Below are 27,283 nucleotides of genomic sequence, written 5' to 3'. Positions count from 1 at the left end.
TGAGCTATTCTTAGTTTTAATAATTAGTTTTATTTCAGTAAGTAAACATATGCATAATTTTAGAATCTCTCAGAATTGTTTTAAAGAAATTATCTTGTTAATTAAATTGTTTTCAGAATGAACTTGAGCTGGCATAGACTGTACAAGATTATCAAGCATGATTTGTGCAGCAAAGAGCATCTTGTCCTTTAACTGAAGCATGAAAATCTGATCTTTTGCATAAGGGAGTCACATAATTAATGTCACAAATGTAGAAATAGTGCAGAATCTCAAGTATTTTGTATTCTTTTTATGCCATAACATTTCTTTGTCTTAATTTTCTTTAAAAAAAAATCCTAAAAGTTTTGGATCCCATTGTAAAAGTCATTGAAACCCCCATACCGACCAATTAATATTCTGAGTAAGTCTATGATGGTTACAGTCCTGCATCTTGATAGGATTTATACGGTAGTTTGGCAGATGGTTCACATTTCTTCAGTCACTAATCATTCATCTGTCCCCTGCAGGCTGTCCTTTCCTCACAAAATCAAGAATCAAAACAGCAATGGATGCCATGCCAGAGTATTCCCTCTTCCTTGTGAGGATTTTGGAGGAATTGGATACTAAGTATAGCACCGTTTCATACCAAGACCTTTGCAAGTCCCTGTGTGCCAGGTTTGACTTGGTCCATTTGGCTAAGCTGAGGAGTCTGCTGTTCTACACAGCATGCTTGGATCCAGCTTTCCCCGCAACTTTATTCAAAGACAAGATGAGGTGCTCGGTGGAGGACCAACAGTCCAAGAAGCTCATGGTGGCGGCAGACATTGTCACTATGTTTAATCTCATCCAGATGAATGGAGGTATGGCCAAAGACAAGCTGCCAATGGCTCGGAGACCCAAGTTTCACAAGAACCAGTCCTTTGAGTCCTGTCGATCTGACACGGATGTGTATAACTTCAACGATAACGACAGGGGATACAACCTCATGGACACCAGGGGTCATCACGTCTCTCGGAAGTCACCCTGCCCAAAATCTGACTGCAATAACTGCCAGCAGTTTATACCAACCTCAGAACCCAACTTCTTTTTGGGAGTCTCCAAGGATCTGAAATGTAGAGCAGCATCACTGGATAAACTACAGCATCTGCCACAGTACCCCAGCGTCAGTCCTCCTCCGTGCGAGATGCAGAGCACTTACTTCCCCATGGACATTGACAGCGAGTCAACAACGGACCAGGAATCTCTCCACGCCAACCCAGGGATCAAGGATGTTTTCATGTCCAGCGGAGAGCCTTTCACTGTGCACTCGTGCGTGCAAAAGCGGAATATCTTCAAAGAGGATTTCCACAACCTTGTTGCCTTTTCACCCCATGTGATCACTAAGGAGTGCAGAGCGAATCCCAAAGCTGGTGGCGAGTACCACCACAGGAGGGAGCTGAGCAAGCCTCCCACTTTCTTCAATCACAGTTTCGAGCTGCCGTACAGCAACCCTTACTTTGAACCCATCAGCTCACCCATTCAAAACAAATCACGGGTGAAGCATGAGAGCCTGGATGACTTGCAAGCGTCCACTTACTTTGGACCTACAACGGTCTCCGAGTGCGTGAGCAACAGGAGGACTTCGAGCAAGCATGGAAAACAGCCAGCCTGGCCTGTCAAGAGCATAAGTCTCAATACCGAAGAAGGTCCTGACTTTGAGAGGTCCTTTTTAAATGGCAAAGTGGTAAAGGACAATCACCGTCATAACATCAGCACCATGGAAAACGATCAGCACTTTCAGTGTGCAAAGGACAAGCCCACTGCCTCTCCCTCAGGTTTCCCCAAGAAATCCAATGGAACCAAAACAAAAGAGATGTCTTCTGTTGCTTGCGGACCAAGTGTTGAGAAAAGAGAGGTTGGGAAAAGGTACAAGGACAAGAGCATCAACTGTCCATCATTTCAGTCGAGCAATGTGGACAATGGCATGAGTGTTGGGACCCAGACGGAACAATCCGAAAGCAAGAAAGCGAAAGATTACTCCAGTCACAACAAATATGGAGAGAGGCCACCCTTCAAACACTCAGATGAAGACTCTGAGATTGTCAGCGACGATATCAGTGACATATTTCGCTTTCTGGATGACATGAGCGTTTGCGGCTCTCTTGGAGTTGTGCAGTCATCGTGCTACAACAGCAATGGCTCACTGTCTCAGGTGACGAAATCAGACGGGGACAGCTCACCTGATCACAACACTGTCAAGCTGAACAAAACCGGGATCAAGCTCGACCGCCTCTTCCAGTCACTGGAGAATTCGGACGATGAGCTCAAAGAGAGCGTCTGCAAGTTGGTACTCAGGATTGGCGAGATTGAGAAGAAGCTTGAGTCTCTTTCAGGGGTGCGAGGGGAGATATCTCAGGTCCTCTCGAAGCTTACTAGACTGGATGAGAAAATTCAAGAACCGGAGGCTAATGGGAAATCAAGTGATAATGGCCATGTGGAACAGATTAAGACTGACGCGAACCTCTCGCCTCACGTTTTCCAGTGTCACACCACTGGACACAACATGAAGGTGGAAAAAAGTCCAGAATGGTGCTGCTCGGAGGCTGATGGAAGTGAAAGCCTGAGGGTTAAAGCTTTAAAGAAGAGCATTTTCACACGCAGGTCATCCAGGTCACTAAACGAGGAGAACAGCGCCACTGAATCTAAAGTGGCCAGCATCACCAACTCACCTCGAGACTGGAGGACTGTTTCTTATTTTGGGCACTCAGGGGAAGAAGGGAAAGAAAGAGACCGGCATAGTGAAGGCAAGGACAGACATAGGAAATCCAGAGAGGTAACAAACCTGTATACTGCACTTTTTTTTGTCCTTACTGCATGTTAAATTTGCTGTTGTGAGCGTTGTACCCCAGGTTCTGCATTGCATTGCTATCACACTGACTGAATCACTAGATTGGTGGATCTCTTTTTAACGACTGATTGGCAAAACCGACTAATTAGATCACAAGAGTCATCGGTCTAAATCCAATATGGACAGAAATCTTACTTTGTCAACGAATTGACTGAAATGACTTATGCCATGTTGAGCTCAGAACTGATACTACATTACATGTACTTTTTGAAAGCAAATTGATATTCTGAAGCAGGTACTTTGAAAAAGCATTGATTGTGTACAGTGCCTTAAAATTAATTGACTTAAAAATGCATACATGTAAGGTTAGTGAGATGTAGATCAGTCTATACCACGTGATAATGGTAAAATCAAGACTTGGTGCCCAACATTGCATCCTGTTGGATTTAGTCTGTCATATGAGCTGCTGTGGGACACATTTGAGCAAGTCTACCATTATATTCCATTAAATTGATTACTAGGGTATAACATTTTTAGTCAATACTCAATAGTCATTATGTTTCAAGAGCTTGGTTGCTGTGCAAAGACAAAAATCCAGCATTGACAATCAATGGAATAAACAAACACACTATCTATCATTTCCAGCGATATCGCCGACCTTATTGCAAAGACACTATTTAAACTTATTGACACATTATTTTCCTTGTTTTGATATTGTGCAGTGCTTTGACACAATTTGCATTGTAAAAAGCGCTATATAAATAAAGGTGACTTGACTTGACTTAACTATCTGTAAGGGGTAAGCCTATTTATGCTAGCGCCCACTTACCTGGTTTTAAGCAAATCAGTCACGTCTACTAGAAGAATGTTACGTCACCTACTTGATGTTCATGCGCCAGGCTGAAAGGTTGTCAGATTTCTCCTACACCCTTGCGTGGTTTTGCAATGGTTGACACCCCTAGGTGGTTATGCACAATTACCCTTCATCACTTCCCAAAATACAAGCAGGCATGTTGTTTTGGAAGCAATCTAGCTTTAATATCATATCTATAATAATACAGCCATGGTCTCTTGTGGTGCAATTATCACACAATTTACCTATTCTACCCTACATCTAGCTGTACTTTAGCCTAGACGGGGGCACAGACTGAGTGCAGGGCACAACAGAGAATCTGACAAATAGTTTTAATTCAATCCCCCCAGAGGAACAGGGATTTCATGGCAAATTGGTCCTGTAAAGTATTTACCAGCTCTCAAGTTAATATGTTGACACATCTATGGGCTGAAGCTTCAGTGATCTGCAGCATTGAAAAGGCTATGTAAACAAGCTCAAGGATTCCATGAATACTGCAAGGCAGATGAATGTGTTTCTTTGTACAATGCTTTAAGAAAGTAGGAGGACTCATGGTGTCAAAAAAGCAGGACATTGGTGTCTGGTGATTTATTTCTGATGACATTTGCATGGGATGCCACATAAAAGTGAAGTGAAAAAATATCATGACCTAAGTCTTTAGTGTGGGTGTGGGTTTCCATTCCTGATTACATGCAGGAGGAAAACAGGAACAAGACCATGCTTTTATAGGGTTATCAGTGATGAGTTATGTTAAATGTTGTGTTATGGTTCTATTTTGTGCTATTTATGTTATGCTTTACATCATGTTATTTTACATATTATGTTATAGTTCTGTTTTGTTCTGTTTTATTTATTTCCTCTGCTATTTAATTTGTTATGTAATGTTAAGGTTCTATCTTGTTCTGATTTGTGCTGTTTATTCTGTTCTGTTATGGTTCTATCTTGTTCTTTTTATTTGTTTGTTCTGTTTTGTGTTATTTATTTTATGTTATAGTTCAGTTTTGGTTGTTTATTTGTTCTATTTTGTACAGCCTATTTTGTTCTATTCTATGACATTTCTCTTCTCTCTTCTACTTTTGTTGTTTGTTCTATTCTATTCTATTCTATTTTGGTATTTATTCTGTTCTGTTCTGTTCTGTTCCGTTCTGTTTATTCTATTCTATTCTATTCTATTCTATTCTATTCTATTCTATTCTATTCTGTTCTGTTCTATTCTATTCTATTCTATTCTATTCTCATTATTCTCTTCTGATGCATTCTGCGTTGTTTTTTTATTCTTATTTGTAATGTCTATATTCTATTCTATTCTCAATTTCATTATTCTCTTCTGATGTATTCTGTTTTTTTATTCTTATTTATAAGGTCTTCAAATTATTTTCTGATATGTGTCAGACTTTGTTTCCCCATGTCTTGTGTTTCCACTTGCTCCCTGTGTTTCCTTATGCCCTTATTTGGACTTTCTGTTCCTTTCCTCGTTTAGAGTCATTATTAGTTAATTTGTCCCCAGCCCTGTGTTTAATTACTCCTCACCTGTTTCTGTTCTTCCACGTTTGATTTCCTAGTGTTCTTAAGCCCTGTGTCTCCCTGTCTCTCATGTCCGGTATTGTTTGTCTTACCCCCCGAGTTCCACATTCCGTGTGTTGGCTTCAATAAAGAAGGATTATAGAATGTTATCCTTGTCTCCTCGCTCCTTGCTCCCCGAGCAGTGTGACAATATGTTCTATTTTGATCTATTCAGTTCTACAGTATAATTTTGTGCTGTGTTCTTTTTTTATTCCTTTTGGAATGTATTCTGTTCTGTTCTATTCTGTTAATTATTTTTCTTTTCTATTCTATTTTTCTCATTTTCATCATCCTCTTCTGATGTTTTGTTTGTCTGTTTTTTATTCTTATAACGTCCTTCTCTTCAGACTGTGCGATCCATGCAACACTTTCCCCTTCTCTAGTCTTGGGAATATTTTCATGTTTTCTCAGTTTTCCTCCTCTGCCTCTTGCTCTTGTCTTCTTGGCTTATTGCCCTGGTTAGATGCCTGCCAGTTCCTGTATTGTCCCTTCTGATCTTTTTGGGGAAGTCGCGAGTGCCAAAAGTCTCTGCGCTCTGGGACGATCCAAGCTGTAGTTAATTTTAGTCAATGGTCGCACAGGGAACTGGTGGCTAATCAAACCTCATTCACATTAATGAGAGCACACAACAGCCTTGTGCTTTTCACCACTCTGTACCTTTTGATGTCAACCTAATTTAAAGGTGAGGTGTGTAGTTTGAGTTTAGTTGACCATAAATAAGCCATTTATATGTTAATTTTCCTGAAAACTGGAAGCAGTTTGTGTTTTGTGCCACTATCAGACATTGATCTGATAGTTTGGGATTCTCAAACAGCCTGACAGCAACATTGACTCACTGATCAATGGTGTGAGTTTTGGGGCAGAGCTATCTATCTGTCTGACCAATAGCAGAAGAGAACTGCAATTCCGTTTCTTGACACTTGTGATGTAGAAGCTTTTTAAAAATCTTTTTTTTTTTTTTACTTTTCGTCTTCTCCATCTTTCATTTTAAAAGCATTGCTTTCATGTTTTTAAATTAGCACTGTCAATGGGGTTCGAAGCAAACAGTTCGCCTGCCACACATCTATTCAGCTGTGAATGTTTTGGTAAATGTTTTTCTGGGTTAATGTGAGTCTTACGGTATGCATCCTGTCGCTTTCTTTGATTTTCTTTCTGTCTGTATCACCCATCCTCTAATTCACATGAAGTTGTCTCGCTTTTTGCGAGAGCACAGCCAGTGAAGCCAGATGATATGAGAGAACTGTCATTTCCAGACAGGCACTTATAACAACATCCGTTCCTTCTCGCAAACTGCCCTTGATAAAGGGCAATGCAAACTTTTTTTTCTTTAAGCCCAAACAAAATTACCGGCTAGCCAAGCGATAAGCTCATGTCAGTTGTGGTCAAGCTAAAAGCACACTTTAAATATTTGTCTTGCAGAGTATAAACAAGCAGTGCTTTTAGTCGCTTCTTCTCATCTTCAATGAGGTTTTAATTAAGACTGTGTGCCCATTCAACTTAAAACTGAAGAAAGGTGCTCTGAATAGGCTGATGGATTTAGATGACAAAATTAAGGACTATATATTTGCAAATGTGAAGGTGTTTCCTGTGCTAATCTCACCCGCACAACAGGTTGTTGTGGTTGATTGCCAATGTTTTGATAATTGGTCGCCTAACGTTTTCTGATTGGTTAAGCATGGTGTATTTTAGCATTATCTAATTATAGTATGATTTGTTAACAATTTTGAATCAGCTTTTATGTTTATAAATTTTAGTTTTCGTTTTCAATTTTAGTTTAAGTTTTAGTAGCTTTATGTACTTTTGTTATGTTTAGCACTTTGTTTTTTAATATTTCTGTTTAGCTTTAATTTATTTTTCACTATATTTTAAAATAATTTTTAGACTATTGTAGAACTTTGTCAAAACAAGAACACACACACACACCTATTAACAGGACAGCACATTCCGGAGAAATTTGCTCTTTTCACTATCTGTGGCCGTAAAATTAATTAACGACCAGCACCGCGCCCAAGCATGCTGCTCTGCTCTCCTTAACGTCTTACGAGACCCCTAAAACAAAGGATATATGTGTGGAAAAATCTGGAATGTATTTAAAACAGGACTTCACGGTTGTTTCTTATCACTTAAGCATAATTCAACCAGAAACAGGACGAAGACCTTGGCATCTGGAAAGGCTCCAGTACAGACCCTCCCTGATATCTCCTGACTATTAACGCATAAATTCAATGATGTTATCAACCAGGAGAGACAGTTTTACAACCGACGTCGGAGCTAAAGAAATATCTAGATCTCCACAAATGTGATATTCTCATGACCTCGAACAACTCTTCTCTCTCTCTCTCCTCCTCACATTCCAAAGGAAACGCGCCTTTTCTTCTTATTAACAGACAAAGAGACTCAAATCTTTGCTTAAGTATTTCAAAAATAACAAATTGTAATTGTTGCTGCTATTAAAGCAATATACTCAAAAGCAATATATACAATATATTTACAATATATATTCAGGTTGTATTTCATGAAATTAAATTAAGCTTGCTGTGTTACTGGAATCTATGGTATTGTTGTAATCTTTTGATGTCAAATTTTTCCCGATAACTATTGTTTAGTTTCACATGCTTGGTGTGATTATTTAGAATTTAGGATTGTTTAATCTATGCCTTATCCGCGTAATAGATCAAATTGATATATGTACTTTGGGAATGCAAAATACTTGGTGTTTGATTTCGAATGAAAGCTAGTTGCGTCAGCAATAATTTGGTGTGCATGAAAATTGGCTTTTCTCATCATAATGTATGATTAAAACACTTATAGGAGTCTGCTAGGATATGTTCTTTATGTTATGAAATAGGATTTATGCACGGAAAACTGAGGCATGCGGGGCGGGGCTCCGCCCTACAGAAACACTTGTGATTGGATCAAACAGCAAAAGGGGCAGACTGAAATCAGCCCAATAAAGACAGACACCCAACTTTGGTGCTCAACTAAAAGCAAGTAATCAAACAATTATTCATAATTCTGCTGGAAACTGGTTGCATTCATCTTTAAGAGTAAAGATAGTAAAGTTCCTTGCTTGTGACTCCCTCAGGTTGAAGTTAGAGCATTCTTGGAAACGAGCATTAGAACCTTAAACTCTCTTCAAATCAAAACAATTCATTGCCTGCAGCATGTATGTGTGTTTGTGTGTGTGTGTACGTATTCTGTTTTGTGTTTTTGCAGCTTAGTAGTGTTGTAGAGTAGCAAATAAACTTTTACTTATTAAGAAATCTTGTGTCTGGTGCTATGTGATTTTCAAGTCCTGAACTACTTGCCAAACTATTTGCCAATGATCGCGTTACCTATGCTAAAATTGCCAATGCTAAAATTACCTAATCAATTCTGTATTACTGTGGCCACGGGAATAATCTGAATTGTTAAAACATACTGGTTTTAATGCTTGCTGGACAAGTCGTTAATGAGGTATTGTTAATAAGGTATAAGTTGGACGTTTTGATTAATATTGATTAATCATGTAAATATCAATATCAAATCTTAAGAATTGATTCCCTAAAAGCTAAATTAAAATAAGGGCTAATCCTTTACACTATAATAGTATTTATAATTTTTTTAAATTAGATAGTTTTTTTGTTGTTGTTGCATAAATATTATTTTTAGCTTTAATAATTTTGGTATATGTGCTATTTTATGTTTAGTACTTAGTTTTTTTAGTTTTTTTGTTTTTTAAATTAGTTTTAGTACATTAACATCAACTTAGTTTATTATTTATTAATATTTTGAATTATATTTTGATTTTATAGTTTTAGTTTTCAAAATCTTTTTTCTTAATTTTAGTTAAATTTTTAATGTTAGTTTTATTTTATGCTCTTTTATGTTTATTGCTTTTTGGTGATTTTGTTTTTTTTTATGTTTATTGTTTATTTGGATCCACATTAGCTTCCACAGAGTGGTTGCTAGTCTTCCTGGGGTCCTCAACTCAATCCAAAACAGACAACCGTACAAATAGATTAAAAAAAAAAAAAAAAATTGTTATGTGCTTTTGTTTATTAGCTTTTGATTTTTTTATATATAACATTTCGCTTTATTTTTTTGTTTGTTTTAGTCATTTTAGTATTTTAGATTAAACTTGAATTAAAATCAGCAGCACATATTGCCTTTGCATAAACAGCTACGTGTCAGTGCTTCAAAGTTCACGTTGTTTCAAACCACTGCTAATCATGAGCACTTGTAATAATGATTCTAGCAACAACACTAATGACATTGTGGCTCAGTGAGATTACACTTAATGAATTTACAACAGCAATAAAGAGTTTTAATTTACTACAATGCCACAATACGTTGATGTATAACTTGTAATGTGTTGGTTGTGCTTCAGTATGAAGAAATAAATACAGAATGCTTGTGGTTAGATGATGAAATGAAATCTTGAGTGAGTCACAATAATCTGTATGACATCAAGTCTGACCTGCAGCACATATTATATCACTGCTGCTGCTTTCCGGTGAGGAATAACCTATACTTTGTATAAATATCAGAAAGACAATATTTTTCCTTCTCTCAGTTGGCCTTCCCTCATTTGCATCTGTGGTTGTTTGATTAGTCTTTCCCTGCTGGAAAACAGAAGGTGGATCAACATTACACTCTTTGGCTCTCACTCCTGTGGCTTTTTTTAATTTTCACCTTAGCTCAGGCCAGACAGAACAACACCTTACCTTAAATTTTAGCCGAGAGAGAGAGAACAAGAAGAACGTGGGTGGGTTTTTGTAGAAGAGAGACAAACTGTACGTAGGCAGAGAGACAAAAATGACATTGCAGAGCATGAATACTGCAATTATATTAACATGATTTAGATAATATAGTCCCTAACTGGTGAGTTACAGCCAGAAAATAGGCCACAGTCTGTCCTGATGGAACAGAAAACATTTTCCTTATCTTTTCCAGGCAAACCCTGTGGGATTTTGGCACAAAATCACCTGCAAGTAATTCATATATTTCAGTATTTGGTCTAAGGGAATTTTTTGGGCATGTCCAATGTGAAGTCTGGGACCTGATATAAATTATATAGATGCATATGCTGTATGGTGAACACAAAATGTCTATTGACTACTTTTTTTTTTTTTTTTTTGCTGAAGGTAAACTACAAAATGCCTCAAAACATTATGCAAGGTTTATAATAATTGGCTAGACTTCAAACTCACATCTGATTGACGGAAAAAACCTAAAGAAAAGTGCTAATTTGTAAACACGTTCTTGTAAAGAACGTCTCAAAATAGTCACAAATCCACACAACAAATGCCATTGCAGATTTGTGATTGCAAATCTGTGGTTGCAAAAATATAAACTTTATGAATGCAAAATAGCATTGCATTTGTGAAACATATTTTGTAAATATAATTATTTTAGCTTCTTAAAATGTCTGATAGTTCAACAATGCAATTTTTAATCATAAGATCATGGTGCAGGTTGACAATGACTTCTTGAAAGGATAGCAGTGTCATTAGAACGTTTTTTTTTTTCAATTTATGGGATAGTTCATTTATAAAGGGAAATCTGTTCACAACTGTATTTCTGTTTTATACGGTGCCTATTTACTAATACAACAAATGGAAACAAGCTAAAAATATTATCCTTATGAAAGAAAAAGGAAAACATAAATACATGAAGAAAATGCAAAGTTACTAAATTATGTTTAGAAAAATGTATAAACATAGTACAAGCTGCATGAGCTTCTCATTATTAAAGTTATTTTTTACGCAGTAATGGCACTCGTTTTCTAGAACGACCCAGTTCATGGTAATCAAATCTTTCAGGTTGTATAAGCTGCAGCACTCCAGTGTCCCTCCGGACAGGAATAAGCTCCTGACTCAGATATTATTCTTTATAATAGTCTAAGGTCTGAGACAAACACACATTTCCTGTTCCACATATAAGTCTGCTTGCGCCGTATATATGTATCGTTACTAGTTAGACTCATGTAGCACCAGCATGCTTTTTGCTGAGACTTATAGCTGATGCAGTGTGTTTGCATCGGCCCCTGGTGTTCCCCTGGTGTTCGGCTGCTCGTTTTTGTCCTACAAGTCAAATAACTCTTGCTGAAGTAAAGGAGGTGTTTGCCTGTGCAAAAGCTGCATTCTGTTTTTAGAATTTCTTTTTTTTTTTTTTTTGCTCTTGTGAACGTTACATGAACATTATTTTGCCAACATCATGGTGACTTACTTTTGAATGTTCCTTGAATGTTTTAATGAATGTAATAACATTTAAAAAATGTTAGATGAATGTACAACTGAAGAAAAAAACTACAGAAACTACAGAAAAAACGTTCTTTTGTTTTTGTGCTAATATCTTAAGAGCATTAAAGACCAGAATATTTTGAACAAACATTCTGTGAACAATAATTTGTAACCTTGTCAGAACGTCCCCTGTTAGCTGGGAGGGCGTTGATAAGCGGTTGCTATAGGAGTTCAAATAAGTTGTTAACATGTAATGCAGTAGGTGCCACTCTCAAGTCTCTACGATATTAGTCTCCTTCAAAGAAAGACTGTATTTTTTATTTTTTTACTTTGGGGAAAACATATCATATATGACTTATAGTTTAATTCATGTTGGTAGCACAAACGTTTGCAGTTCATGTTATAGTAGTTTTGAAAAGTTTGGCGTCAGGAAGATCTTTTTTAAGAGATTAATACTTTTATTCAGCAAGGATGCATTACATTGATCAAATGTGACAGTAAGACTTTAAACAAAAGCTTCCTCATGTTACAAAAGATTTCTACTTCAAATAAATGCTCTTCTTTTAAACTTTCCGTTTATCAAAGTATCCTGATTAAAGGGGTTTGCACAAAAAATATGAAGTATCACAACTGTTTGCAACATTGATAATAATAAATTTTCTTGAGCAGCAAATCAGTATATTACACTAAAAAAAAGAAGAGTTTTAAGAATGAGAATGAGTTTTCTCAACTTGTTGTTTTAAGTTTATACAACAAAAAGTTGAGAATCTCCTACAAAAATAAATTGAGAGAACTCAAAAATCTGCAGAAGCTGGTTGCCTTAAAATTTTAAGTTGGCTCAACTTTATTTCTTTTTTTTTTTTTACAGTGTAGAATGATTTCTGAAGGATCATGTGACACTGAAGACTGGAGTAATGATGCTGAAAATTCAGCTTTGAATCACATTTTAAAATTAAATTTTTTATTATATTCCTATAGAAAACAGTTATTTGAAATTGTGATAATATTTCACAATTTTACAGTATTTTTGATCAAATAAGAAAATTCTTTCAGACCCAACCAGAGTTGTATGTATCAGAGTTTAATACTTAAAAGGATAGTTCACCAAACATGATGACAAAAATTCTGTCATCATTTACTCAGCATCGAGTTGTTCAAAAGAGTTTCTTTCTACTGCTGAACACGAAAGAAGATATTTTAAAGAATATGGGTACCAAACAGTTGATGGTCTCCATTGACTTCCATGGGACCATCAACTTATTTTATGCTTAGCAGAAGAAAAATATTCATACAGGTTTAGAACAAACTGACAAACAACAACAAATTCAAATTTTTGGTCCTATCCCTTTAAGGTTTGGGGTTTGTTAAAAAATAATAGTGTTTCGCGACATAAATGTGGATGAAATTAGTTTTGATTAGTACATATTCAGCAGCTTTTTTTTTTACGTTTGCATTACAGAGTATCGTTTGGAAATGTTTAATTTTCTCACAAGGTGTGGCAAAGGGTTGAAACCCTCCTTTTTGTTTTGTCATCAGTATAATCAAGTCTTAAAATGCATGTAACATTCTCCTCAGATCAGCAGAAGAGATACTAAGCTTCCTCCTCGGTGACCTTTCCTCCCGTTTCTCCCCTACAGACAGATCGTCAGTATGACGCCCACCAGGCCCACCGCTCCTCAAAGCCGCCCAAGGACTCCTACCTAGTAGAGCAGGTGTTCAGCCCACACCACTTCCCTCCCGCCGTCAAGTCTCACGTGAAGGGCAGCCCTATCTACACGGACCTGCGGCTGACCGGCCTCGCCGACGGCAAGCGCTCCCAGCCCTCCTGGACCATCGAAGAGTACAAACGCAACTCAGGAGACAAGAACAAGCTGAGTGCTCTGGACCTGCAGGTGAGAGGCCACCTCTCTGTGATTGTAACGTTGCTAATCTTGTCCATTTTCTCTGTTCTTTGAGGCTTTGCTGTGTGTGGGATTAGCTTCAAAAGCTGAGGCTCATGGGAATGACGGCTTCGATTTTCTTTCAATCAGTGCTTCTCTGCCACATGCTGGCAGTGTGGCTGAAGGTCGTCGGTGCAGTAGGTGACCTTGTGTGCTGTGAAATATTAATGATCCTTATTAAAATCACTCATTGTTGACAGTCATTGACTCTATGCAATTACTGCAGGTCCTCGGCTTCGTTCCAATGCCAACATGAAATGCTGTTCGCAAGCCAATTTGCTTCTCGGAAGTACTTCTGAGTGAAACTGCATGTTTGATGAGAATAAATGTAGTATACAATATGATTGCGTTTTGATTTTAATTAATTATTTCAGTGAGTCAGTAGATCCAGTTTGAATGATTTGTTTACAATTTTGGATTAAATCAATCTGAGAGGTTCTTGAGTCATTTAACTGAGAAACATTTAATATGGAAATGAGGTAATTTGTTTATGCGGATGATTTTGAGACGTTTTGAAAAGCATGACATTTTTAAGTTTTATTTAGTACAGATTCGTCATTTTGTTGCATGGAAAAGAAAACGTTTCACTGACCTTGATTTCTCGTGAGGAGCGAGAGAAGGTTAAAACACTAACTCTATTGTGTTCAGTCTTAAAATATCCTATACTGTTTACATCCAAATTAATTTCTAAAATCTGACGTATTTCTGAGTGAAACTGGATGTTCAATGAGAAAAAACTGTAGGCCAGGATTTGATTGCATTGTCCAAAAAAATCAGTAGATTGATTGAATGAGTGAAAGGTTCTTGAGTCAATAACTGACTGACTCATTTAACATAGAGCCGTTTAATATGGAAATTTGTTTGTGACAAAAATGTTTTTATTATATTTATCATATAGGTGAATAATACAGATTACATTATATATAACATGTAAATCAAATTAAATGTGTTCTTAAGAGCTTATGCAACAAAAATTACAAGAAATTGCAGTAAAAATCCTTATTAAAAATTATATACAGTAATTTGGATGTACATATGGCTTTAGTGCAATATTTTATAGGCTATGACAGACATTTAAATCACTGATGTGAAAGAATCACTGAACTGTTTATTGAAAGATTTATGTATTAACCCTAAGATTAAACGATTTGTTCAAAACTGGATTTAATCAGTCTGAGAGTTCATTTAATTAAGAATGGTTAAATATGGAAATAAGATAAATTATTACAGCTTTTTGCAAACATTTATTTTATTAAAACAAGCAAAATAAAACTTTTTAGGTGAGTAACTGAAATTAAATTATGTATAAGATACAATTGCAAATTCTATGTTTTTATGAACTGATTCATGACAAAAACATGATATATAGGCTACACATATCAAAAACATAACATGTAGGAATTTCAGTGTACATATGGCTTTACTGGAAAATTTTAGTGAGATTTTATAATATGAATCACTACAAAAATCAATGAATTGGTTTCTGAAAGATTCATTCAGACACAAGACTGATCAATTTGTTTATAGAGTCAACTCACTGACTCATTTAACTGAGTATCATTTACTGCTTTTTACAAATCTATTTTCTTTGATTAACCTTTTTAGACGTATGATTTACATGGATTTTAGTATTGTGTAATGTAAATGCAAATTAGTTGAAGTTGTTATGATTCATTAGTAGCCTACTGCTACAACAAAATGAGCTGTGGCATAAGCAGTTGCAATAAGCATTCTCATTAATAAAAAACATAATTAATAAAAACAAACAATATAACTGTCATGGGACGTGGTTGTAGTCAGGATAAACAAAGGCCAGGAGAACGAAGTAACATCAACACACGTATTCCTTTAATCAACATTAAACTGAGACAAAGAACATACAGAAACTAAAGGCTTATAATGGACAGGAAACAAAGGAGCAAACGAGATGATTAATAGAACACAGGTGATCAGACTGAAAGATAATTAGACAAACAAACTAATGAGAACAAAAACAAACCAAATAAGGAAAAACAGGAACTAACATGTAACAGTTACTCCCCACCCTCCCAGTTCCACCAGGGAGGGGGGGTGGGCGCCCTGGAGGGCGGTGCAGGACAGGGACACTGGGGAGGCCTCCATGGCAGATCAGGAGACTCGGGGAGCCATGGCAGATCGGGAGACTCCGTGGTCTTGGCCCTTGGCCCAGCCACTATGGCCATGGATATATGCCCCCCCCCAAATTTTCTTGGGGAGAATTAGGAAATCAGGGGGGCTCTCTGGAGGAGCGGCACTTGAGGGCGCTTGCGAGGAGTGGAGCTGGCCAACTTGGGAAACTCAGGAGACGGAGGGCTGGACGGGACCAGCGGAGGCGAAGGAGACTCAGGAGACGGAGAAAGGCTGGACGGAACCAGCGGAGGCGAGGGAGACTCTGGGGTGAGGATAGGCACAGAGAACTCCGGGGGTAGCGCCATATCCATGAGCGCTGGAGCAGGTGAATTGTTTTCTGAATCTGTTGAGACGAACAAAGGATTCACAGAAACGAATCAGTCCTTATGTAAAGGTGAAAAGTCAGTGCTTTAATTGGTGTAAACAAGAACAAGTTGAACATGTATGAGGGATTTTGATTCTTTGTGTTTCGATAAAAGATTGCAAAGACCGGGGGGAACATGCATTCAAGCAAAAAGGGTCCTTTTGTATTCACATTGGCTTTAAAACCATTTGTAGTGCGCTTGTTGTAGATGAAGGCTTACAGTCGTCTGTTTCAGATGATGTTTACCTGTCTACACTAGCTATCTCCAGACCTAATCGCATTGATAGAGGATGGCTCACAATAAAAAGGCTTTAGTGTAGGAGACAGCACTCAGCAAGTTTCTTTCATTCAATAACATAATCTATGCTGTGTTATATTGACAAAAGCAAGTGATGGCTTTAAAACTAGCTGTTCTTGTACTGAACAAAGTAAAAAGTAAGATGGAACAGACAAAGAAATCGCTGAAATCTCTTCGGTGGCTGGTGCCATTTTAAAATGTGCCCTACATCTTTGCATCAAATCTGTGTTACATGTTCACCCCAGTGCATGGAAACGTGGCTCGAAGCAGGGGAGCATCTCTCATTTTGCCCATTTGCAAGGGCTGTAGGTTTTCTGAAGGCCTGCTTACCCAACCATAGCATGAGAGGAGCAGAAAAAAGGCAGAAAATGTCAAAAAGACAGAACGCAGCTTGAGCAATGCCATGAACCAGTGATTCTTAGTGGCCCAGTACAGCACTTTCAAACCTTGAACAACAAGATGAGGTTGACGAAGCATAGAGTTTTTTTGGATTTGTGCAGCAAGGATGCAATTGTACAAAGATTATATTATTTGTATTTGCATATAAGTCTTTATTTATTTATTTTGCAGAAAATTGGATATTGTTGCAATCTTAATTAAATCAATGACTGTCACAGATCTGCCAGGCTCTGCCACCAGCCAATCACAACGCACTCCTTCACCAGAATACTAATCACACGCACATGCACTAGATCATGTTACTAATCAACCAGACCATAAATACACACACCTCGCAGCCCTCAGTGTCCGGTCTCGTTAACACAAAGAGGACTGCATTAGCTTCACAGCTCTATGCCTACTACTTACCTCCGTGTTTACTTACCTACAGTGTTTCCTCCCGAGTGTGCTCTCCAAAGTCCGTCTGTCAGTCTGCTCCTGTGTTCCTGCCAGTTCTGCAATCCGTGCGAGGTGTGTGTCATCACCAGTTCTCCGCTCCCTATCGTAAGAAGAATCTTCATTACCCTTCAGCAACTTACCGAAGACCTCCAAGTGCAATACTCACCAGTTTCGCCTTTCACTGCTCACCTGTTGACAATAAAACTCTGGTTCATCATCCATCTCTCTGTCCGTGTCCTTCTTCTGTAACAGAAGACCGGACCAACACATAGTCAACAGCATGAGCACTCCTGACCCCTTCCAAGAGCTCGTCGATATTCTTCGGCAAGCTCTAACCCCCGCACCACCGCCGGCACCTACCATCACTTCCGTCACCAGCTCCAGGAGCTCTTCCACTATGGTGATCTCCAGTCCCATGGCCAAACCAGCGCCCTACGCTGGCACGGCGGAGGAGTGCAACGGATTTCTTTTGCAATGCTCTCTTGCGCTCGAAATGCAACCACAATTGTACCCAAATGAAAGGGCTAAAATCGCATTTATTATTTCTCTCTGGAAGGGCAAGGCTTTAAGATGGGCAGAGACAATCTGGGCACAGGAAGGTCCAGTAACCCAGTCATTACAGAACTTCACACTCCATTTCCGGGAAGTTTTTGGTAAACCCGCTCTGGATATATCTGTAATTGATCAACTATATCATTTACAGCAAAATACTCTGTCTATTAATGAATATTCCCTTCAGTTCCGAACCATCGCCGCAGCCAGTGGATGGAATGAACCTGCCATCTTAACAGCCTACCGTCAGGGATTGGAACCCCATCTCCGTTTACAACTGGCTGCTTTCGACGATTCTCTCGGATTAGAGAACTTAATCCAACATTCCATTCGATGCTCGACACGCATGAAGTCCTGTCTTGCCGAACTCTCCCCTGACACGGGTAGCAATTCACTCCTCCGCCGCCAAGCCGGCCAGCCCCCTTCAGAACCAGTTACTGAGCCCATGCAAATTGAAGCCACACAGTTGTCTAATCAAGAATGACTGAGAAGAATCTCCCTCGGGCTGTGTCTGTATTGTGGAGAAAAGGGGCATTTGCGAGCGACATGCCCCGTTAGACCCCCTCGCCTCTTGGTGAGTACCATGCAACCAGTTATTCATAACCTGAAACCACCGGCGATAGAAGTACTGCTTACTGCCTCCGAATTCTCTCTTCCAGTCTTTGCCCTCCTCGACACCGGGTCAGCCGGCAACTTCATCTCAGGCAGCCTCTGTCGTCAGCTCAATCTCTTTACCACGGCCACTCCCAAGAATTATCAACACCAATCGGTAACTGGTACTTCCATTAGCCGAAGATGTGTTAATCGTTCTGCTGGTCCAGTACATCTACGGATTGGTTTGTTGCATGAGGAGGACATCCACCTACTGGTTCTGGAGGGTTCCACGGCAGACATCATTCTCGGTCGGCCCTGGTTCGTCCAACACGAACCAAACATCTCCTGGCATACTGGGGAGGTCCTGAAATGGGGTAATCAATGCTTCTCACAATGTTTTCCCAATACACCCAAACCTGTCTCTCCTTCCATCGACTCCATCGCCCTGAATTCGACCTCCATAGAAAGTCCTCCCGAGAAGTTTTCTGTTGAAATTCAAGCATGTTACTCTCATTTCAGCGACGTTTTCTGTCCCCAGAAGGCCTCCCAGTTGCCACCTCACCGGCCATGGGACTGCGCTATAGATCTCTTAACGGGTGAGCCAGTGCCCCATGGAAGGATTTATCCACCCTCCATACCCAAGCAGAAGGCCATGGAGGAGTATATTGAGGAGGCCCTAAAACAAGGTTGCATCTGTCCCTCAACGTCCCCTACTTCATCTAGTTTCTTCTTCGTAGCCAAGAAGGATGGAGGGCTACGACCTTGTATTGACTATCGTGCACTTAACAAGATTACGGTTAAGTTTCGGTATCCCCTTCCTCTCGTCACAGTGGCCTTGGAACATCTTCGCGGAGCCACCGTATTCTCCAAGTTGGACCTCCGCAGCGCCTACAACCTCATCAGAATACGTGAGGGGGACGAGTGGAAGATAGCGTTTGTGAACCCTACTGGCCATTATGAATATTTGGTTATGCCCTATGGTCTGGTCAACGCCCCCTCCGTATTCCAAGATTTTATGCATGAGGTGCTCCGGGAGTATCTCCACAAATTTGTGCTGGTCTATATAGATGACATCCTCATCTACTCCCGGAGCATGGTCGAACATCGCCGCCACGTTGCGGAGGTCCTTCAACGCCTGAGAGACTTCCAACTGTTCCTCAAAGCAGAGAAGTGCTCGTCCCACCAGTCCTCAGTGCAGTTCCTGGGGTATAACATCAGCAGCGGTGGCATCCAGATGGACGAGGGGAAGGTGGAAGCTATAAGGAAATACCACTCCTGACTCCGTCAAATAACTCCAACATTTCCTGGGGTTTGCCAACTTTTACCGCCGCTTCATCCTGAATTACAGTTCCATTGCAAGCCCACTGACCAGCCTGCTCCACGGTAAGCCCAAAGCCCTCGCCTGGACTCCGGCAGCCACCGAAGCCTTTGAGAAGCTAAAGGAAGCCTTTACTCATGCCCCAGTCCTTGTGCACCCAGACCCCAGGAAACCTTTCACTGTGGAGGTAGATGCCTCCACTTCAGGAGTTGGTGCCATCCTTTCCCAACAGCAGGGGACACCAGCAAGATTCCATGCGCCTTCTACTCACGCAAGCTCAGCCCGGCGGAAAGGAATTACGACATCGGCAACAGAGAGATTCTCACCATCAAGCTGGCTCTGGAAGAGTGGAGGCATTGGTTGGAGGGAGCCCAACACTCATTCACAGTTCTTACTGACCATAAGAACTTGCAGTATCTTAGAGAGGCTAAGAGGCTGAACCCTCATCAAGCTCGATGGGCCCTCTTTTTTACACGATTCAACTTCACAATCTCTTACCGTCCTGGTCCCAAGAATGCAAAGGTCAATGCCCTGCCTCGTATCTATGACTCCCAAGGAGAAACCAACGAAGAACCCGAACCCATTATTCCTGAGAATTTAATAGTAAGTCTCATTCAGTGGAGCTAAAGCCCATTCTCCTCCACCAATGCTTCCACGGCCACTCCTCCGGGCTGTCCACCCGGCTTGCAGTATGTCCCCAGGGCTCAACGCACTCAACTCATCCAATCCGTGCATTCATCTCTGGGCACTGGCCACCCAGGGGCCAACAACACCCTCCTGCTATTGAAGGATCGCTTCTGGTGGCCCAACATGGCTGGAGATGTCAGAAGGTTTGTCCAGGGATGTGTTGACTGCGCCATGTCTAAGAGTTCACACCATTTACCAGCAGGCAAGCTACTTCCTCTGCCCATTCCCAACCAGCCCTGGTCACACCTAGGAGTGGATTTCATTACGGACCTGCCTTCCTCCAATGGTAACACATGCATTCTTGTTGTGGTGGACTGTTTCTCTAAGTCATGTCGTTTACTTCCCCTCAAAGGTTTACCCACTGCAATGGAAACTGCTGAATTAATGTTCAACCACGTCTTCCGATACTTTGGGATTCCTGAGGATATAGTCTCTGACCGGGGACCCCAATTCATATCCAGAGTATAGAAGGCTTTCCACAAGCTCCTAGGTGTGACCATCAGTCTGTCTTCCGGATACCATCCCCAGACGAACGGGCAGACAGAAAGGAATATTCCGGAGGTAGCTCGATTCCTACGAACCTTCTGTCATGGCCACCAGGAATCCTGGAACCAGTTCACTGGCTGGGCCGAGTACGCCCAGAATTCACTGCGTCAGCCAGCCTCCGGTATGACTCCGTTCCAGTGCGCACTCGGTTACCAGCCACCCCTGTTCCCCTGGTCTGGGGAACCGGCGGATGTACCTTCTGTGGATCACTGGTTTCGGGAGAGCGAGAGGGTCTGGGACGCCGCTCACCACCATCTCCAGCGAGCAGTGCGTAGGCGCAAGATGACAGCCGACCTTCGTAGATCCGACGCTCCCAAATACCAACCTGTACAGAAGGTCTGGCTGTCCACCAAAGACATCAGGATGCGCCTACCCTGCAAGAAGCTGAGTCCCAGATTTGTTGGTCCCTTTCCCATTGTCAACCAAATCAACCCGGTCACTTACCAGCTCCAGCTTCCCCCTCATTACAGGATCCACCCCACGTTTCACGTCTCACAATTAAAACCTTACCACTCTCCTGTTTCTCCCCCCACAGAGCCTGGCCCGATGGAGGAACCCCCTCTCCCATTAATCCTGGAAGACGTCGCCATCTATAAGGTCACGTAAATCTTGGACTCCCGGCGCCGTGGTGGTCACCTGGAATATCTAGTGGACTGGGAAGGCTAAGGTCCTGAAGAGAGGTCTTGGGTTCCCAGAGATGATGTCATTGATCCTGTCTTGCTTGAGGAATTCCATGCCAGTCATCCAAATCGACCTACACCCAGAGGGAGGGGTAGACCACCACGATGCCGGGGTCCTCGGCCCTCGGGAGCGGGCCGTGGAGAGAGGGGTAATGTCACAGATCTGCCAGGCTCTGTCACCAGCCAACCACAACGCACTCCTTCACCAGAATACTAATCACACGCACCTGCACTAGATCATGTCACTAATCAACCAGACCATAAATACACACACCTCGCAGCCCTCAGTGTCCGGTCTCATTAACACGAAGAGGACTGCATTAGCTTCACAGCTCTATGCCCACTACTTTCCTCCGTGTTTACTTACCTGTTTCCTCCCGAGTGTGTTCTCCGAAGTCCTTCTGTCAGTCTGTTCCTGTGTTCCTGCCAGTTCTGCAATCCGTGCGAGGTGTGTGTCATCGCCAGTTCTCCGCACCCTATCATAAGAAGAATCTTCATTACCCTTCAGCAACTTACCGAAGACCTCCAAGTGCAATACTCACCAGTTTCGCCTTTCACTGCTCACCTGTTGACAATAAAACTCTGGTTCATCATCCATCTCTCTGTCCGTGTCCTTCTTCTGTAACAATAACTTTAATCTTACTATAATTTATTTATGCTTATTTCATAAATATATTAGTATAAAAATAAAATGTAAATTAATAAATAACAATAATTTAAATTACTTGTATTATTTATTTACTCATTTATTTGTTGCAAATGGGAAAGGCTTAAATAATTAAATAAATATATTTCATATAAATATTATTTATTTATGTGATTGACATATTTAAAAATGTTACTATTAAATTAAAATAAAATGTAAATGAATAAATAACATTAATATTACAGGTATTTATTTAATTTTTTATTATTTATTGCATACATGCAATTCTGAATTAATGAATAGATTAATGCATTTAATGCTAATAATATTTATTTATTTGTTTATTTCATATATTTATTAATATTATTATTAAAATAAAAAACTACAATTAAAACAGTAGTATTACAGGTATTTATTTATTTTTAAATCTTTCACATTTACGTGTCAAGTACCCATTGCCTCAGTTCTTCTTTGTGTTCTGTTTGATTGATTTCTGAGCTGTGTGGGAAGCCTGACACTACAAAAAAGACTGACAAGTGTGTGTTCACAAGTACAAGTCAATTAAAAAACAGTGCGGACTCAACACAAGAGCACATCCTGTGTGAATGGCCCATTAGATGACTTAGTAAAAGTTATGTTGCCATAGCAATTACAGAGAGGGAGATTTATAAGATATTTAATCTCAGGTTTCTCACGGGAGAGTTTGGTACTATTGAGGATTTATCTCTAAATATGCATTATTTGCTAAATAACATTAGTGTTTATTCCCTGGAATTTTACAAGCCAGCTCTGTTAGGGTTTAATTAGTCTCTAGATCACTGAGCGTGTTGTAAGAAAGTAGACAATGATAATGTAATAAATTATTCATATTAAATGATAGCTTTAATGGTGATCTTTATAATGTAATTTTGTTTGAATAAGGCTTGCTAATTGTACAGCATTTTTTTTTCTGTCTATGGTGAATTAAAGGAACAGTTCACCCAAAATGAAAATGTTATTAAGATGGCCATCCAAGATGTAGATGAACTTGTTTCTTTATCAAAAAAGTTTTGGAGAAATATAGCATTGCATCACTTGCTCACCAATGGATGCTCAGCAGTGAATGGGTGACTCCAGAATGAGAGTCCAAACAGCTGATAAAAACATCAGAATAATCCACAATATAAATAATCCACCAGTCCAGTCCATCAATTAACATCTTGTGAAGCAAAAAGCAGCGTGTTTATAACAAACAAATCCATCAACACATTTTTAACTTCAATCTGTCGCTTTTGGCCAAAATATGAGTCCCGAATCCATAATAATGCTTCCTTCATATTTGTTTATGAACTGTTTTGGACTGTTTTTGCTTGCTTGTTTTTTTTACAGGAGAAAGCAGCATTATGGATAGACGACTCATATTTTAGCTAGAAGCAGTGGTTTAAAGTTAAAAACATCTTCGTGATGGATTTGTTTCTAACAAACAAGCAGCTTTTCACTTCAAAAGAAATTTCTCCAAATATGTTCAGATGAAGAAACAAACTCATTTACATCTGGGATGGCCTGAAGGTGAGTAAAATGTCAGCAAATTTTCTTTTTTTTGTGTGAAATTATGTAGTTGACAATGAGACACAGCCAACAAACTTGATCACTTCTACAACTAGTGATTGCTGTTTTCCTTCTTCATGAAATTATGAAGATTTTTTCCACAAGAAAATCGGATTATCTTTCTTGCTCACTGCTGGTGTTGATGTAAGATTACTCTGAGCTTATTGGAGACAGCGATGGTTAATACATTCACCTTCAGCGCTGAAATTAATGCCATCTGATATTCAGAACCAATCCACATGTGACAAATGGCAAAACTTAACACTTTGGCTGCAAAGTTGCCTGGAGGATGGTAATTAGAGGCTGGGAAAATGGCAACAAAGTGGCGAAGAGGCAAAATGTGATCTTGACATTAAATGGACCATTAGGTGGACATCTTATGATGACAAATTGCTTAGACAAATCATTCAGTCCCAGTTTAAGTTTGTCTTTCATTTATTTATTTGTTTATTTATTTATTGTGTAATAACAAATCAATAAGCAACATTAATATTACAGGTATTTATTTATTTATTTGTTTAATTTAAAAAGTTTAGACAGCTAAATTGTTATAATTTGAGTCTGAGGTGTGGTAGTGCTGCTAACTACTGTGGAAAACATGCTGTTGCTGAAAAACAGATGAAAACATCACTGGAAATGTGTCTGTCGATTGCTGAAATGGATATATATTTACCTGTACTTTAATTGTAGGCCTGCACCAAGCTTTCAGAGTACTCTGTCATTTTCATTGGATATTTTTGAGTGACTACTTAAAACAGTGACTACTGTTAGCTTTGACTCTGCTCGCTGGACGTTAAAGTTGGTCTTATTATAAGCTAGAATCCTATGGCCCCTGTGTAGGGACACAATTAAAGCATAAACATTTCTGTGAATCAATGAGTTGACCCTCTCCTGTGGAGACATTGATTTTTCCTGAAATTCCTGATAAAGCGAGCTGTTCACTTGAAAGTGCTGCTGATATCCGTTGTGCTGATATGAACAGCTACATTGATGTTTACAGTCAATCACACTTTCGCTTACGACCTTCTATCCATCCTGTCTGTCTATCTATTGTTCATTCTATCTTACATTCGATTGCTCTATTTATCATTCTATCATTCTTTTTTCATTCATTCTAATCTTGGTTTCTCCTTGGGAGTCATAGATATCATACGAGGCAGGGCATCAGCCTTTACATTCTTGGGACCAGGACGGTAAGAGATTGTGAAGTTGAATCGTGTAAAAAAGAGGGCCCATCGAGCTTGACGAGGGTTCAGCCTCTTAGCCTCTCTAAGATCTATCTATCTATCTATCTATCTATCTATCTATCTATCTATCTATCTATCTATCTATCTATCTATCTATCTATCTATCTATCTATCTATCTATCTATCTATCTGTGACCACCCTGCTGCGTAAAGTTTGTGTCATAAAAATATTAAATTATTTGTATATATTTTGTTATGTATTTATGTATGTCTGTTTCTATTTGCATGTGTATATAAGTTTAATATAAATTACTTTAATGTGTTATAATGAGTTTGCACTGGACAGTCCAGCTGCATTTTCCGAATTCCTGGTGGCAGAGAGTAGAGTTACCGTGGCAACTGCAATGCATCCTCAGACAATAAAAGAGTCACACAATCTATCTATCTATCTATCTATCTATCTATCTATCTATCTATCTATCTATCTATCTATCTATCTATCTATCTATCTATCTATCTATCTATCTATCTATCTATCTATCTATCTATCTATCTATCTATCTATCATCCATTTGTACTGTCTGTTGTTTGATTGATAGTTTGTTAATTCTCTCTTAAAAATAAAGGTTCTTTATTGGCATCAGTGGTCCTATGAAGAACCTTGAACATCCATGGAACCTTTCAAATGAAGAAAAGGTTTTTTATCATTGAAAAAAGGTTCTTTAGATTTTTAAATGTTCTTCAAAATAGTTATTTTAGGAAGGAAGGTTTGGGGAATAATTATGTCGTTCTATCTATCATTTGATCATTCGTACTATCTATTGTTTCTTTTGATCTATCATCTGTTTATCAGTCATTTGTTCCATCAGTCTGTCAATTTAAAGAGCAATACTCTATCTATCAATCATTTGTCCGTTCTATCATTTGTTCTGTCTATCATCTGTTCTGACATTCGTTCTATCTAATGGCCTATTGTTCTATCTTTTGTACATATGTTCGTTCTATCATTTGTTCTATTTGTTGTTCTTATTACCTGTTCTTTCTATCATTTTTTCTGTCTATCGTTCTATCTGGTTTTGGAATAATCCATTTGTTTGGTCTGTCTGTCTATCATTAGTTCTATTTATCATTCTTTTGTTTGTTCTATCATTTTGTCATATTATTTAATCTATCGTTCTGTCATTCTAGCATTCTGTCATTCATCGGTCTGTCGCTCTGCTCTATAAACCTTGAAACTTCTAATTTTATGTTACAGTAATATGACATGTTATACAGGGGCGTTTCTAGGATTTCATCCTCAAGGGGGCTTAGCCCTTAGAGAGACCATTAGCTACAACGATACAAATGACCTAAATAAGTGTGTATTTGCTCAAGATGATGCAAAAGTGAACTAATTTTTTAACCTGATCTCATGAAATTACGTTTCAACAGCACAATTTTCAGTTTTTCTCTCAGTGTGCAGGCTTCATTCAAATGTATGCACGCACATTAATGATCTATCGCAGCACGCGAGTTCCACAATGAGATCAATAAACCAGTGACAATGATAAACTTTCCTGAGGAAGCTGGAAGTTCAAATAGCTGATTATAATTTTTTAGGGGGGCTGAGATGACAAGTAGGGGGCCTGAAGCCCACCTAAAAAGGATCTAGAACCGTCCCTGCAGTTATACTTCCTTAGATTCAAATTTGAATTGCAATTGTGCATCCTGTTTACTACCTCAACTCAACTCTAAATGCCATACAACCCTGACAGCAACTTACAAGAGCAACTACGTAACACAGCAAAAACTAATCAAAACCACTCAGCAACCGTATAGCAACATGCTGGCAGCCGCCCAAAACACCCAAGCATCCTGATGGTGAATACTGCACAGACAATCCCCACTCGTGCTTTCTTCAGAAAATGTTGTTCTGCCCCCTTCAGCTGCTCTGGCTATTTTTGTCGGACTGTTTCCATCTTCCCTGCTTTCATACCTGAACATCTCTTTCTCTCATCCTGAACCGAGTGTCGTATCACACTTTCCTCTTTCTCATTTCCCCCTCACTGGCTCACTATGTATTCAATTAAAATGGCAATTTGATGAAAAATTCTCGATGGAATGTGTTGCTTCAGTAATCTGTCTGCAGTTAGCGAAGCAACTGGACGAGGGCTCCATTCATCTCCCACAGCCTTCATTTCACAGCACAATCATGGTCCGCTCCACACAAACGCCTTTTTTTGCAGGACCTCTCACCTTTTTTTGTTCCCCTGCAGGTCCAGGAGTCGCTCAACCCCAACAATCTGGAGTACTGGATGGAGGACATCTACACGCCGGGCTACGATTCGCTGCTCAAGCGCAAGGAGGCAGAGTTTCGCAGAGCTAAGGCATGTAAAATCGGTGCATTGATCGCTGCGGCCGCCTGCACTGTGATACTGGTCATCGTAGTGCCCATTTGCACCATGAAGTCTTGA

General features: G+C 39.5%; 1 protein-coding gene across 1 annotated transcript; it reads left to right on the top strand.

Moving 5' to 3' along the window:
• Positions 1–544: 544 nt before the first annotated feature.
• On the top strand, positions 545–27,283 carry LOC306879358 (major intrinsically disordered Notch2-binding receptor 1; the record flags this gene model as incomplete). The annotated part of the gene is made up of 3 exons (XM_079432217.1): positions 545–2,791; positions 13,084–13,338; positions 27,086–27,283. The coding sequence occupies 3 exons, from the start codon at positions 545–547 to the stop codon at positions 27,281–27,283; spliced, it is 2,700 nt and encodes an 899-aa protein (XP_079288343.1).

This window comes from Barbus barbus (assembly GCF_936440315.1).
Source record: "Barbus barbus genome assembly, chromosome: 2".
Classification (NCBI taxonomy): domain Eukaryota; kingdom Metazoa; phylum Chordata; class Actinopteri; order Cypriniformes; family Cyprinidae; genus Barbus; species Barbus barbus.
This window is presented reverse-complemented; position numbering and strand designations above follow the sequence as displayed.